This window comes from Polyergus mexicanus, unplaced genomic scaffold (assembly GCF_030449975.1).
Source record: "Polyergus mexicanus isolate NDT 795.1 unplaced genomic scaffold, iyPolMexi1.0 SCAF_18, whole genome shotgun sequence".
Taxonomy (NCBI): Eukaryota; Metazoa; Arthropoda; class Insecta; order Hymenoptera; family Formicidae; genus Polyergus; species Polyergus mexicanus.
The window spans coordinates 3,298,835-3,312,859 of NW_027223338.1; the positions used below are offsets into that span (position 1 = coordinate 3,298,835).

Below are 14,025 nucleotides of genomic sequence, written 5' to 3' on the forward strand. Positions count from 1 at the left end.
GGGTTTCTTTTTGATTTGGGACTTCTTCCCTTTCTCCATCTTCAAAACTATAAAAATGAGATACAGGCATAAATAGAAAAATAAACGTAGCAATTGAGTTGATTAAATTTATTATAATAAAAACAATTTAATTATTTGTTATATTAAATAAAATGAAAAGTGCATGGCGAAATAGTCCAGTCTATTTAACACTGACAGTATCTATTTTTGCCGAGTGATGAAATAAGAGACAAGTATCATTTATGTTGGATATAATATCGTCATTCAATATTATTTCTTTTCCACATAAATAAGGAGGACAAACAATAATTGTTGGTAGTATTCAAGAATAGAATAAATGAACGCTGGAGTGAAATGACGTTCGTTTTTTTTTTCTTAGACTTTTATTAATAAAATGTATTTGACGAAGTTATATCCACCCGAGTAAAAACCACAATGTATCTAATTTCGTCATACCGAATTGACATTTCAAAAATTGAAGATTACTTTAATAAACGCAAGGTAATTCTATGACGAAATTTAATCTTAGTATTGTAAACTCTATTAGCGTTTTTAAAAAAATTATTGTAAAAAATCAAAATATTTTTTACACATGTAAAAACTTACAATTACTCCGTAAGCATTCTCACTTAATTTCATCAGTGTGACGAAATAAGAGCCACGAGGCAATTTAAGGACACATAATTTCGTCATCCATTTTATTTAAACAAATAATGTGAAAACTTGAATAAAAATTTTTTCTATATTTTATTCAAACTTAATTTATGTAAAATCATGAACAAAAAACTGAATTTACTTACCAATTGAAATCTGAAATCTTAAGACACGTCCGCTCGTCGCTAGGTCTTGTGCGTGACTGCCGCTACGTCAGTGGCGCTTGTGGCGACTCCGCGTTAGGATAAACGTATATATCCCAGACAGCACAAGGATGTCCTTAGGACGTCCAAAGGGCATCCAGGACATACACGTAGGATATCCTCAGGATATCCCATTGTAATCCTCAGATCTCCTCTGGATGTCCTGAGGAAGAGTAAATGATAGCCGTATATTAACCTCTGGAGAATCCAGGGAGATCCTGTGGAACATCCTAAGGATTTTTATAGGATATGTTAGGGATATTTTTCGTATGTTTCAAGGAACAAATTTTAAAATTTAAATATAAATTAAAATTATGTTTTGTTATTTACTGCCAATATTAAAAATCTAATATTAAAAATAGTTCACCGTCCTTTAATATTTGAGGCTTTCGTGCTGTACATGAATATTTTAGGTTTGGCTCCCGGGTTTGAATTGTGTAATATTTTCTAAACAATCCAATATCTGAATTCCCTATGTTGGGATTGCATCAGAAATTGAACTGATAGAAAATAATCACATTTGTAATTTCCTGTCAGTTGCTCTTTGCAAGCTTTATATAATTCTCATGACCAAATCTCAAATACGAGTTCGCGTGTCGCATAGCGGTAAACAAACGAAGCGGTTGAATACTATTGTTTGTAAAGTTTTTGGAATGTTGCGAACAGTAACATTTCTCATAAAATATTAAATAAATAATAATTTTGGATATATGAAAATGTGCGCATCAAATTCAATTATTAATATTAAACGAAATTAATGTTAACAATTAATTGTACATGTATATGTCCTCTGGAAATCCAAAAGACATCCAATATAATAGACAGGACAGATATATCCTACAGACATCCAGGGGTTATCCAGTGGACATTTATAGGACATTAATACTTATTATAATACTTAAGATTTCTAAATTATATAAAATAGCCGACACAACTAAAAATAATTATGTATGCATATTAAATTTTTATAAATATATTTGTAATAATATATCTTAAAACATCCTACAAATGTCCTGAACCGTCCTGGACATATTCAGGATGATCCTGAGGATGTTTTGTGCTGTCTGGAATCCTTATTTTTTATGCGTCTTTCGGTTCAAAATTTCCGTATTGAGACGATAAAAAGTGTTCAAATCGTTTCAAATCGGGAAATATAGTCGATATGCGCGAGATTGCTTAATTTATTTAATTTTAAGAAGGCCTGACGAAATTATATCCGTTGACGAAGTTATAGCCATTTACCTTAAGTAAAAGAACTTTAATAACAAGAACATGTAAAGGAGAATATTGAACAATAAGAGAATTCGTATAAGCCGCGGATGATAGCCAGCCGTCAGAGGAAACATCCTCACGGCACAACAGCACAGGACCAAATCCAACATGGCGTCCAGAAATATCCAAAAAACCGTTGTTCATCAACAACCCCCCCGACGATGATCTCTCGGAAACGTCAAAAGGGACAAATTTAGCATGCAAATCCAGAGGCGCAACAATATGATCTGAAAAATAGGAGTTTTCATTTTAAATTTTTATGTTGATCTTTGAATGATCTTCAAATTTGACACCAAGATCAAGATAAAAATCACCATCAGATGATCCCTTCTGAGCTTTACAACTTTTGTTGTATTGAAACATTTTTCTCTACGACCGCTCCCTACAAAGTTACGAGAGTGATAAAATGGGACACCCTGATATATATACAGGGTGTCTTATAACCTCCGTACAATATTTTAATAGCGTATTCTAGAGGTAAAATGGAGTAAAAAATCTTAATAGAAAAATATGGAAGCTACAATAGTTTTTGAGTTATAAGTAATCAAAATTTGCTAATAATAGAATATACGCCCTCAGGCTTGTAACTATATTTACACATGTACTGATTTGTTATCTGTTATTGCTGACAGATAAAATAAATAAATTTATTTCCTCAAAACTTCTCCGCGCGATCAAAACAAAAATAAACTATGTTTCTTAAATGTGTGAAAATATTAAGTTTATATTTTTATTTAAATATAATAATTAATCAACTATTTAAATTGATATTTAAAAAAAAATTAAATATTTTACATACAACATTTATAGTTCGTTAAATATTCATTAATGTAAGCTGACCGCCGTACATGGTATTCACAAGAAACAATAAAATCAGCTGTGCAGCAAAAATCAATATTACCTAATTTGTAAAATCAATAACAGATGACAGATCACGCGTATATGTGTACGGATCTAAGCGCGCAAGCTCTACGTGATATCATTGGCAAACTTTGATTGCTTATAACTCAAATACTATTACCCCAGACAGCACAAGGATGTCCTTAGGACGTCCAAAGGGCATCCAGGACATACATGTAGGATATCCTCAGGATATCCCATTGTAATCCTCAGATCTCTTCTGGATGTCCTGAGGAAGAACAAATGATAGCCATATATTAACCTCTGGAGAATCCAGGGAGATCCTGTGGAACATCCTAAGAATTTTTATAGGATATGTTAGGGATATTTTTCGTATGTTTCAAGGAGCAAATTTTAAAATTTCAATATAAATTAAAATTATGTTTTGTTATTTACTGCCAATATTAAAAATCTAATATTAAAAATAGTTCACCGTTCTTTAATATTTGAGGCTTTCGTGCTGTACATGAATATTTTAGGTTTGACTCCCGGGTTTGAGTTATGTAATATTTTCTAAACAATCCAATATCTGAACTCCCTATGTTGGGATTGCATCAGAAATTGAACTGATAGAAAATAATTACATTTGTAATTTCCTGTCAGTTGCTCTTTGCAAGCTTTATATAATTCTCATGACCAAATCTCAAATACGAGTTCGCGTGTCGCATAGCGGTAAACAAACGAACTAGCGGTTGAATACTATTGTTTGTAAAGTTTTTGGTATGTTGCGAATAGTAACATTTCTCATGAAATATTAAATAAATAATAATTTTGGATATATGAAAATGTGCGCATCAAATTCAATTATTAATATTAAACGAAATTAATGTCAACAATTAATTGCACATGTATATGTCCTCTGGAAATCCAAAAGACATCCAATATAATAGACAGGGCAGATATATCCTACATACATCCAGGGGTTATCCAGTGGACATTTATAGGACATTAATACTTATTATAATACTTAAGATTTCTAAATTATATTAAATAGCCGACACAACTAAAAATAAGTATGTATGCATATTAAATTTTTATAAATATATTTATAATAATATATCTTAAAACATCCTACAAATGTCCTGAACGGTCCCGGACATATTCAGGATGATCCTGAGGATGTTTTGTGCTGTCTGGGACAGCTTCAAAATTTTTGTATGAGAATTTGTTATTCTATTTCGTCTGTAGAATACATTATTAAATTATTGTACGGAGGTTGTGAGACACACTGTACATATATACCATATTTGTGTATACATATTTACATATATAGTGTTGCGTCCCTGCGAGTCGTCTGTGGCGATTATTCCTGAATCTGCTGCACCCGTCTCCGGGAGAACATCTCCAAACACGTTGCTAAGAGTTGTTGTTAAACGACAGCGGACATCTTGAGAGTGATCGGCTATCTTGAGAATCTCGCGACGGATGCCATTCCGGGCGGACGTATTTGACATTACGATTACCGTTATTACCCGTTCTGTGTTCCTTGTTTAATTGTGTTCTGTGTTATTATTAAAGTTCCTTTTGTTCTTTTAAAAAAATGTTAATTATTTACATCGCGGTACGCGAGTGCCGGTTATGTCGCGCATGTTTGTGTAATATCGATTTCGATCCGCGGCCGCAACAATATATATATATATATATATATATACTGGGTGGCCCATTTTAATCCATCCAGTCGAATATCTCAAAAACCAAGCCCGGAAGAGAAAAATGTTTCAAACAAAAGTTATGTGGCTTCAAGGGGGCCATAAGATGGTGACAATGATTTGACCTTGGAAAATCATTTGAAGGTCATGTGAAGGTCAACTTTAAAATCTTAAATAGAAACCCCCATTTTTTATTTAGTATTCTTATAGCTGATATCGAGAGCTTTCCAAAACATTATAATAAACTATTTTTTTATTAAGCACTTTTTGAGTAATTTTATATTTTAATCTGACATATTTTGATATAAAAAATTAAATATCTCGTAAAATATTTAGTTTTTGATAATCTTACCGTAATACTTCTATGTACAGAATAATGAGACAAATCAATTAGTATAAAAAAAAATTGTTTTTAAAAAAATTATTTACAATGTATTTTTTTAAACAATTATTTGTTTTTTTTTATACTAATTAATTTGTCTTATTATTCTGTACATAGAAGTATTACGGTAAAATTATCGAAAACTGAATATTTTACGAAATTTTATTTTTTATATCAAAATATGTCAGATTAAAATAGAAAATAACTCAAAAAGTACTTAATGAAAAAATACTTTATTATATTGTATTATAGTATTTTGGAAAGCTCTCGATGTTAGCTACAAGAATACTAAATAAAAAATGGGGGTTTCCATTTAAGATTTCAAAGTTGACCTTCACATGACCTTCAAATAATTTTGCAAGGCCAAATCATTGTCATCATCTTATGGCTCCCTTAAAGCCACACAACTTTTGTTTAAAACATTTTTCTCTTCCGGGCTTGGTTTTTGAGATATTCGACTGGATGGATTAAAATGGGCCACCCAGTATATATATATTTATATATATATTGTACAGTATATAATAATAATAGATTAATAATATATTGTAAAATAGTAAACTGTAGTATAACACGGTTAATAAATTTTATTGACATAAGGGATTAAACATTTATTAATAATCTGGAAATAATCTTGAAAATGTGATGAAAAAAAAACTAACTGCATTTCTAGGCAAATTGGCATGTATCAAGGTCGATGGAGGCATTTTAGAAAAAAATGTTTGGGACATAAATTTAAATAATCGTGGGCTAGTAAGAGCCATACGCGGATGGTAGTGCGTCAGTTTCATAGAAAACTTAATTTTCTCTGATTATGTACACAAGACACGAAATTTACTTGGTCCTATACCAAGATTTCTAAAATTAATTTCAATTCGAGATTTATAATAACCCCTCTTTACCCCCCTGGAGAGACGAAGGCAAGAAAAATATCGGGGCGAAGTTGCTAAATTGGGAATCGAACCGAGTCTTTTGCTTGCCGGGCGACTGCTCTTACCTCTAAACTATTCAGGCCCCACTCTATCAATACTTCTCATTTGCCTTATATGTAAATATCTATTACTAATAACACTTTCTTTCAGCCGACGTGAACTAACAATTTAAGAAAATAAGACTCTCAAGTGATATCTTGGTACAGCACCAAGTAAATTTCGTGCCCTATACACATAATCAGTTTCATAGAAAACTTATTTTTCTATGAAACTGACGCACAACCATCTGCATATGGCTTTTACTAGCCCGCGATTATTTAAATTTGTGATATCACTTTGTGATATCAATTTGTGAGATCACAAAATTGTAAAATGATAAAGGACTTTTCTGTTCAGTTTACTATGCTCTACCCTTTCACGAGCATTGGCAAATCTTTATCGGACACTCTGTATATTAACACTTGCTTTCAACATTTGTTTAATATTTTTCGACTTTAATACTCACAAATTTTTACACATTAAGTCTTGACAAACATATATATATGTATAAATAGCAAAAACTTTGATGAAAAAATTTCTAATTAATATATTTAGCTAACTTTTATATATCTCTCTAATATAATATAAATGTATATATTTTTATTCTTGCGTCACCAACTTTGGCTGATGGAGGACGTATTTTCTAGGAACATGGCCGTTCGTTGCAGATGGTGGACCTGGTGGCGGATTGTCCATTGCAAATTGTGACAGGTGGCTCGATATTACCATCATCCTCGAAGTTGTCTACGTTCTTGTCGTCTTCGACGTTTGACGCGTCAACGACGAGCATGGGACAACGACCGAGCACTCTTTTGCGCCCCAAGATTTCGCTGACCTGGGTCTTACGTGGTCAACAGCAATCTGAGCCCAATGGCGCTTATCCGATTACTAATGGCAACAGAAGTAAAATATCTTTATTCTATTTCTTTATTCTTGTTCCGTTTTTTTAAATTCAAGTTATTAAAGTTTAGTTTCTCATTGTCGAGGAAAAAGTGAAGAATGCATTTTGCAATTGCATATTAGTACATATTAAAATTGTTTGATAAATATGCATAAAAGGTTACACTTTACCGATTTTATCGCTACTTAAATATGTTGTAGGAGAGGCTCTTCTGAGTAATTCCCCGCAAAAAAAGTGGGGGAAAGCATTCGTTTAGAAAATATAATAAATTAAAATTTCACAATTTTAATGCTTTCTTTGAAGTATTATAAAATAAAATTAGGAACAGTGATACTTGTGTACATTTTATTTCTTGCAAAGGACACAGAAAATGTTTTTGTTTACATTTACGAGATAAATACAGGATCATAGATGGGTTATATAATGTAATCCAAACCAAATTTTGGTTTTAAATCAGAAATAGGGTTAAGTTATATCTTCTGGAAGTAGAGCCCCCTCCCCCCTCCCCCATCTACGGATACACTTTCCCATCCACACAACAATTGTAGGGTAGACCTCGCTTCGCGTTGTAAAGTATATGTGGACACAGGGGGTTCCGCCCCAGCCCCCCCCCCCCCTCCCAACGGGGAGTTCCACTTCTAGAAGATATAACTTAACCCAAACTTATTTCTGATTTCAAACTAAAATTTGGTTTGGATTAGGATATATAACTCAAATTGTAGCTTCGGGGTGGAATTTTTTCGGGCGGGGGTGCAGAGGCAGGGGCTCTACTTCTCCCCCGCCCACGCGTTAAAGTCATAAGTCTTTTTTCAATAAAAATATAATAGATTATTGCAACATACACAAACCTTAATGTCAAACTTTAATTTGTCATATTTTCTAAACTGATGCTTTCCCCCACTTTTTTCTTACGGCGAATTACTCAGAAGAATCTCTCTTACAACATATTTAAGTAGCGATAAAATCGGTGAGATGTAACCTTTTATGCATATTTACCAATTGTTTTAATAATACAATATTAATAACTTTTATAAAGACTAAAATTGAATTCTTATAAAAATCTTTTTATCATACAGAAATGTGTGTGACATCTTTTATAATATAATGTATTATTCCATTGTATATATATGTGTGTGTGTGTGTGTGTGTGTTAATAATAAAATTATGTAAAATCTTGTTCATGAAGATGTGTACAGTGATCGAGATCTTTTATCTTGCGGCGACAAGGAAAGATCTTCGGGAAGAAGCGTCAAATGCTTCAAGGATGTTACTGACAAGGAGAATATCGACAACAAGAAGAGCATTGAAAAACGCGAAAAGAAAATTCTGCACAGAATTGACAAGGTAATTGTATATATATAATCACAATCTAGATAAATTTTTTTTTAATATATATTGTATATATATAAACAGCTTCTCTTTGCTGACAAAAGATATTCGGCAACGCAAAAATTCAAAAAAATCTGAAACTTTGCATAATTATAGAATAGCAAATCCTAATAACGAAACGATTTTTTGTTGATACTAAAAAATGGTTTTAGGGGTGAAAACAAAAACTTTAAAAAATCGGTTTTGTTATGCCTCCGGAGAGGCACGATAGCTGGGATCGGAAGGAATTTGGGAATTCGGGCTCCGCCCGAGTAACTCACTGATTTTATTATAAATGAAAATGACACTTTTGTATTTAGAATATATATATCTGTTTTATTCATAAATTGGCTTGATTACAAAGTTCCCGCACGTTAGCTCGCGTCGCGTATCGCGATAGCGGATATCTGGGCGTGCGCGTGTCTGGAATCGAGTTTCGGTCGCGAGACTCACTCCTCGATCTTTCGTATTTCTTTCTGCCGACTGCGTGGCTTTAATTTAATAGTTGCCCGTAATTAGCGTTATTGACTGCCCGCTTGATAATTATTGTGACTGCCCGCTTGATAATTATTGTGACTGCCCGCGTAATGTTAATTAATGATAAAGACTGTGCCCGCGTAATGTTATTTAATGATAAAGATTGTCCGCCGCTTATTAGCAATTTGCCTTTTTATTATGTTCCCTTGGTTTCCCGGGAGGGGGTCGTTCAGCGGCCGGGCCACGTATCATCACTCGATTTTGGCGGCAAGACTCGGATGCAAACTAAGGAGTTCTAAGTAGGACTTCTTTGCTTGCATTTTCGCAATTTCCTTATTTCTTTTTATTTCGCTTTTAAGTAGGACTTTTATGTTACATTTTCGCAATTTCCTTATTTCGTTTGCCCTGATTTCTCGTTTTCGCAATGGAGTGATCGCGGTCGCTCGGGCTTCGCGCGTGGCTCGCGTTGTCAACGCTTCGCTCGGTCAACGCTCGTAACGTGATCTGTATTCGCGTTAGACGTTGAGCAATCTTATCGTATAAAATAATATATATCTATTAATTCGTGTATAGCCTTTTCGAGCTCTAACAGTTTTTACATTCCGAAGCGAATATTATCGAAACGAAATATGAAAAAATTGTTTAAACAAAAGTTTTATGGTTTCAAATGTACATTATAATAGTGTGTCTGGATTTTTCAAAAATGGTAAAATTTTTCAAAATACCCCTATCATTCATTATATTTTTTTAACATTTTGAAAAAAATTTCAGATTATATTAAAACTTATGTTGCACCAAATTCAACTATGTATGATAAAGTTATGTTGCGAAAATTAATTCTTGAGGAATAAAATAAAAACATACATTACCTATACTAATCTTATTCGTTCGCTGTTTCATGATGACTTATCTCTTTTTTCTTTTCTTCGTAAGGTCTCATAATACACGATAATGATGCTGAATATTAATAATAATATTTGTAGCACTCAATATGAAATTCATTTTTTTAAATGGGAAGAGGGGTCGAATAAGGTATCATTGGATAGAACCTTTACAAAGAAGCAACTTTTGTAGGATAAATTTTTAATTCGTCCAATCAATTATAAGAAAAATGCAAATAATTAATTTTCTTTCATAAACATTTGAATTGGCTTCCATTGACCCCCAAACACTTACGAATTCGCTTTGGAAATGACAGCAAGGCATCCAGCAATTCTCTGTGGATTTTTCTGCATGCTTCTTTTATTCTTTCTTTCATCTCGACTTGTTGGTTTTGAAGCATAAACCAGTTCTTTGATTTGACCCCAAAAGTAAAAATCCATGACTGTAAGATCTGGGGACCTTGGTGGCCAGCTTATTAGCCTATTTCTTCCAATCCATCGGTCACGGAATCATTGGTCGAGAACTATTCTAACATTTCTGGCTTAATGGATTGGACAGCCATTTTGTTGGAACCACATGCTCATTCTAACATTTAAAGACACATCCTCCAGGAGCTGCAGAAGGATATTCAAAAGAAAGTCTTCATAAACTTCTCCATTTAGCGTCCTTTCGAAAAAATGAGAACCAATGATTTGGGAACCCAGAATACCGCACCATACATTTAAACTCTACACATGTTGATTATCAACTTCTCTCATCCAATGGGGATTATTTTCGGTCCAGTAATGCATGTTATGTGTAGATTTACATTTCCATTACTTTTAAAGAGTGCTTCATCAGATCACAGAATTTTGTAATGAAAGAAGCGATCAATTCGGAGCTAATTCTTTGCCCAAAACCAAAAATTCATGCGGTTGTCAAAATCATTCTCATGAAGAGCCTGATACAAAGATAAATGATAAGAATGCATTTTCGCTTCGTTTAAACAACGCCAAACAGTCATGTGATTCGAACCAGCATCAATAGCTAATCTTCTTATAGAATCTTGAGGATTTAAATTAATTGCTACTAAAACAGGTACGATTATTTCATTTCTTACTGGAGGTCTAATCTGTTCATTACGATGGCTTGCGTTTGATTGTACGGAACCTGTTGATCTTATACGATTTGCCAAATGTTTAAGTACGTTGTAAGAATGATGCAGCATATCTGGATATTTTTCAGCATAAAAACGTGCTGCCCTTCTAAAACACCTTTGACTTTCTCCTAACACCATCAACATATCAAAAACTTCTTCATTGCTGAACACCATAATGAAAATTAATGAAAATAAATGTAAAACAAATCAACACGGAAAGATTTCACTTTTCACTTAAGGAAAGATATCAAATTTTATTCCATATGATACGAAATCTCATTTTGAAATGAAGAAAAATTTAATGTAATGTTTACAATAACATAAACTTAATAGGAATAAATTGTCCTTAAACAAGGAAAAGTAAACATTGTAACACAAGTTACAATGGAAGACAATTCGAGCATTTATAAAAGAAAATTAATATAAATAATGTAATTAATAAATTATACTTGAGAAAATTTATTTTTATTCTGCTCAAATCAAATGTTCCAACATTAAAATGTATTAGTCGCTCTAAAAAGAGCGGATTGAGTTAAAAAATATTTTAGAGCAGATGCTGGAAATGCCCGCCATACATCCTAATGCAAGCTCTCATACGTTTTAATCATACAATACATCAATACATACGACCAATATATTTTAACGTTGGAACATCTGATTTGAGCAGAATAAAAATAAATTTTCCCAAGTATAATTTATTAATTACATTGTTCTTGCGATCTTGCGATTGACTGAAACTTTCGCATCGTGAATGCAATAATTTCGAAAACGTAATAATGTATAATACATGCTTTTTAAAATAATAATTATTTAGAAATAGTTATTAATTATGATAAATAAGTAATTTTTTTAAGTAGTTCATTATACGTTTCATGTTTTCTACCGCATTCGTAATGCAAAGGTTTTAGATTTTAGAAGATTGTTCATCTTATCTCGCGTCAATCACGCGCCACGCGCCACACGTACGTCGCAACTTGCACCGTACATGTCGCGTTTCTCGCATCGCTAGGCAACGTAACAATGTGATGGTGCAGTCTCCGCGGTCCATCGCTAAATAATAATCGTGCAGCAGTTAAGGATAATACGTAGTATGAAGATTCGTTACGCTGTGAGTGAGCAGGTGAGTGAGTGAGTGCGTGAATGAGTGACCAAATGAGAGAGTGTATAAGTGTTGTGTAAAAGAGAGAAAGAGACCGAGAAAAAAAGTGTGTGCATGCGTGCGTGCGTGTGTATAAACGTCTCTCCCTCATTTCCTCTTCCCTTCCTCTTCCTCTCTCTCTCTCTCTCTCTCTCTCTCTCTCTCTCTCTCTCTCTCTCTCTCTCTCTCTCTCTCTCTCTCTCTCTTCCTTCCTTTTACGCACACACTCCACCATACACATCGCGTGTAGCAATCAGCTGATCGCAGCATCCGACGAGCGGCGATCCGGAACAACTTTCGCTAAAGTGACGTTATTTTAAGAAATTCCGTATTTCTGACGTAATTCTAAGACATTTTCTTCTTTACCAAAATTTTATATAAAGCATAATTTTATGTTATAAGATAAAATAGTTAGCGACTCATGCTGTGGTAGTCAAGCGTTGGACGGTCAGCTGCGGCGCGTTGCGTCGCTCCTGTCTGCCTTCTGTACTTGACGCGTGATTTGCTAACTATTTTTGCTTATAACTCAAAAATTACTTCGATTCAAATTTTGGTAAAGGAAAAATCATCTTAGAATTGTATCAGGAATACGTCATTTTACGGACGGAAGGTTGTTCTGAAACACCCTGTATATCGTATCGTATTATATTTACATTTAAATTATTTGCCTAAACTATTTTTCACTTTAATATCAATCTGCCAATGAAACTTGGTTTTAAATATCACGCCATAATGTTTATCGAAATGTTATCTTCATCTTATATGTAAATCGCTGATGTCTATCTGTCTGTCAGACCGCAAACTACTTCCACATTTATGAGCCGATTTTCTCGAAATTTTGTAAACTTTTCAAATTTTTTGAGGATGGCTATGTGTTTTTTTTTTAATTTTACACAAATGCACCCACACATTATGTTCCACATTTATGGACCAATTTTTTCGAAATTGGTACCAGAATTTTGCAAATTTTTCGGAAATAGTTACTATGCGGTTTTTTTTTGTTTTACATTCCCACCTACCCATCTACGCACTCACACACTATGTTCCATATTTATGGACTGATTTTCTCAAAATTGGTACCAAAATTATGCTAATTTTTCGGGGATGGCTGCTATGTGATTTTGACTGATACACATAGACGCTGTGCTATATAATATTAAATTAGTCTTTAGATTGCTATGTCGCAAAAAGGAATAAGATTGTTAGTTTTGACCTGAGGAAGTCGTGCATACAGAGGGTTTTTAGTAGGTGAGAGTTCCACATTACTTCGCTACACCAGGTGGCGTGGTGTATATAACGTATTTTTCTCTCTCTTGCAAAAAAAGACTTACTTCTGCGCATAGTGCGGGCTTAAAGCTAGTTTTGAGATAAAAGCCGTACATTTCTGCATTTCACTTATTGTCTGATGTGATTTAAACAATTATTGTACGATTCAAGTTGACTGAAATTTATTCCGATTATGAATTCTAAATTTAAAAAAAAGTTTTATATATAAAATAAATCTAAGAGGTGATTTCTTAAATTAAATATACCACTATAGCTGGCCGTTATAGTAAATAATTACCCAAAAGAAAAGTAGTTGAATCTTAGAACAGTGGACAAAAAGGGCATTTATCTATTACTGCTGTATAAAATCGTTTTAAAAAGATAAAATTTAATTCAAACAAAAAAGTAATATAAGCTCAACGAGCAGGTAGATGTTTTGTGTATAAATAGTAGATAATAAACGATATTAGAAACAGAAAGATGTTTCAGACTTATGCACATTACTTACATTGCATATCTGCGATCGTTTATCTACGTTTATCTGTGTTAGTTTATTAATCTATTTATTTTTTAATTAGATTTTTTAAATATCAAATTTCTTTTTTTTAAATAAAATTTGTTTTGCAATGGCATAGATGGAAAGTAAATGTAATGCGGAAGGTCGACCAGAAACAAACTTGTATTTATTACCGAATATACACTAACGCAATTCCAAGAAGCTATTAATAGATGATCTATCATTCACGACATAGATTTGCGAAAATAGGTTACAAGCAAAGAAGCAAATAGACTTTTCTTCATTTAGAGCAGGAAATTGGTGGATATGG

The 14,025-nt window shown here is 33.1% G+C and overlaps 1 protein-coding gene across 1 annotated transcript in view; it reads left to right on the top strand.

Moving 5' to 3' along the window:
* The first annotated feature begins 928 nt into the window (after positions 1-928).
* Positions 929-14,025, top strand: part of LOC138941333 (uncharacterized) — an 86,160-nt gene continuing 73,063 nt past the window's right edge. Inside the window, 3 exon segments of the mRNA XM_070310893.1 lie at positions 929-967; positions 6,676-6,931; positions 8,116-8,279. Coding sequence (XP_070166994.1) covers positions 929-967; positions 6,676-6,931; positions 8,116-8,279 — 459 coding nt within the window.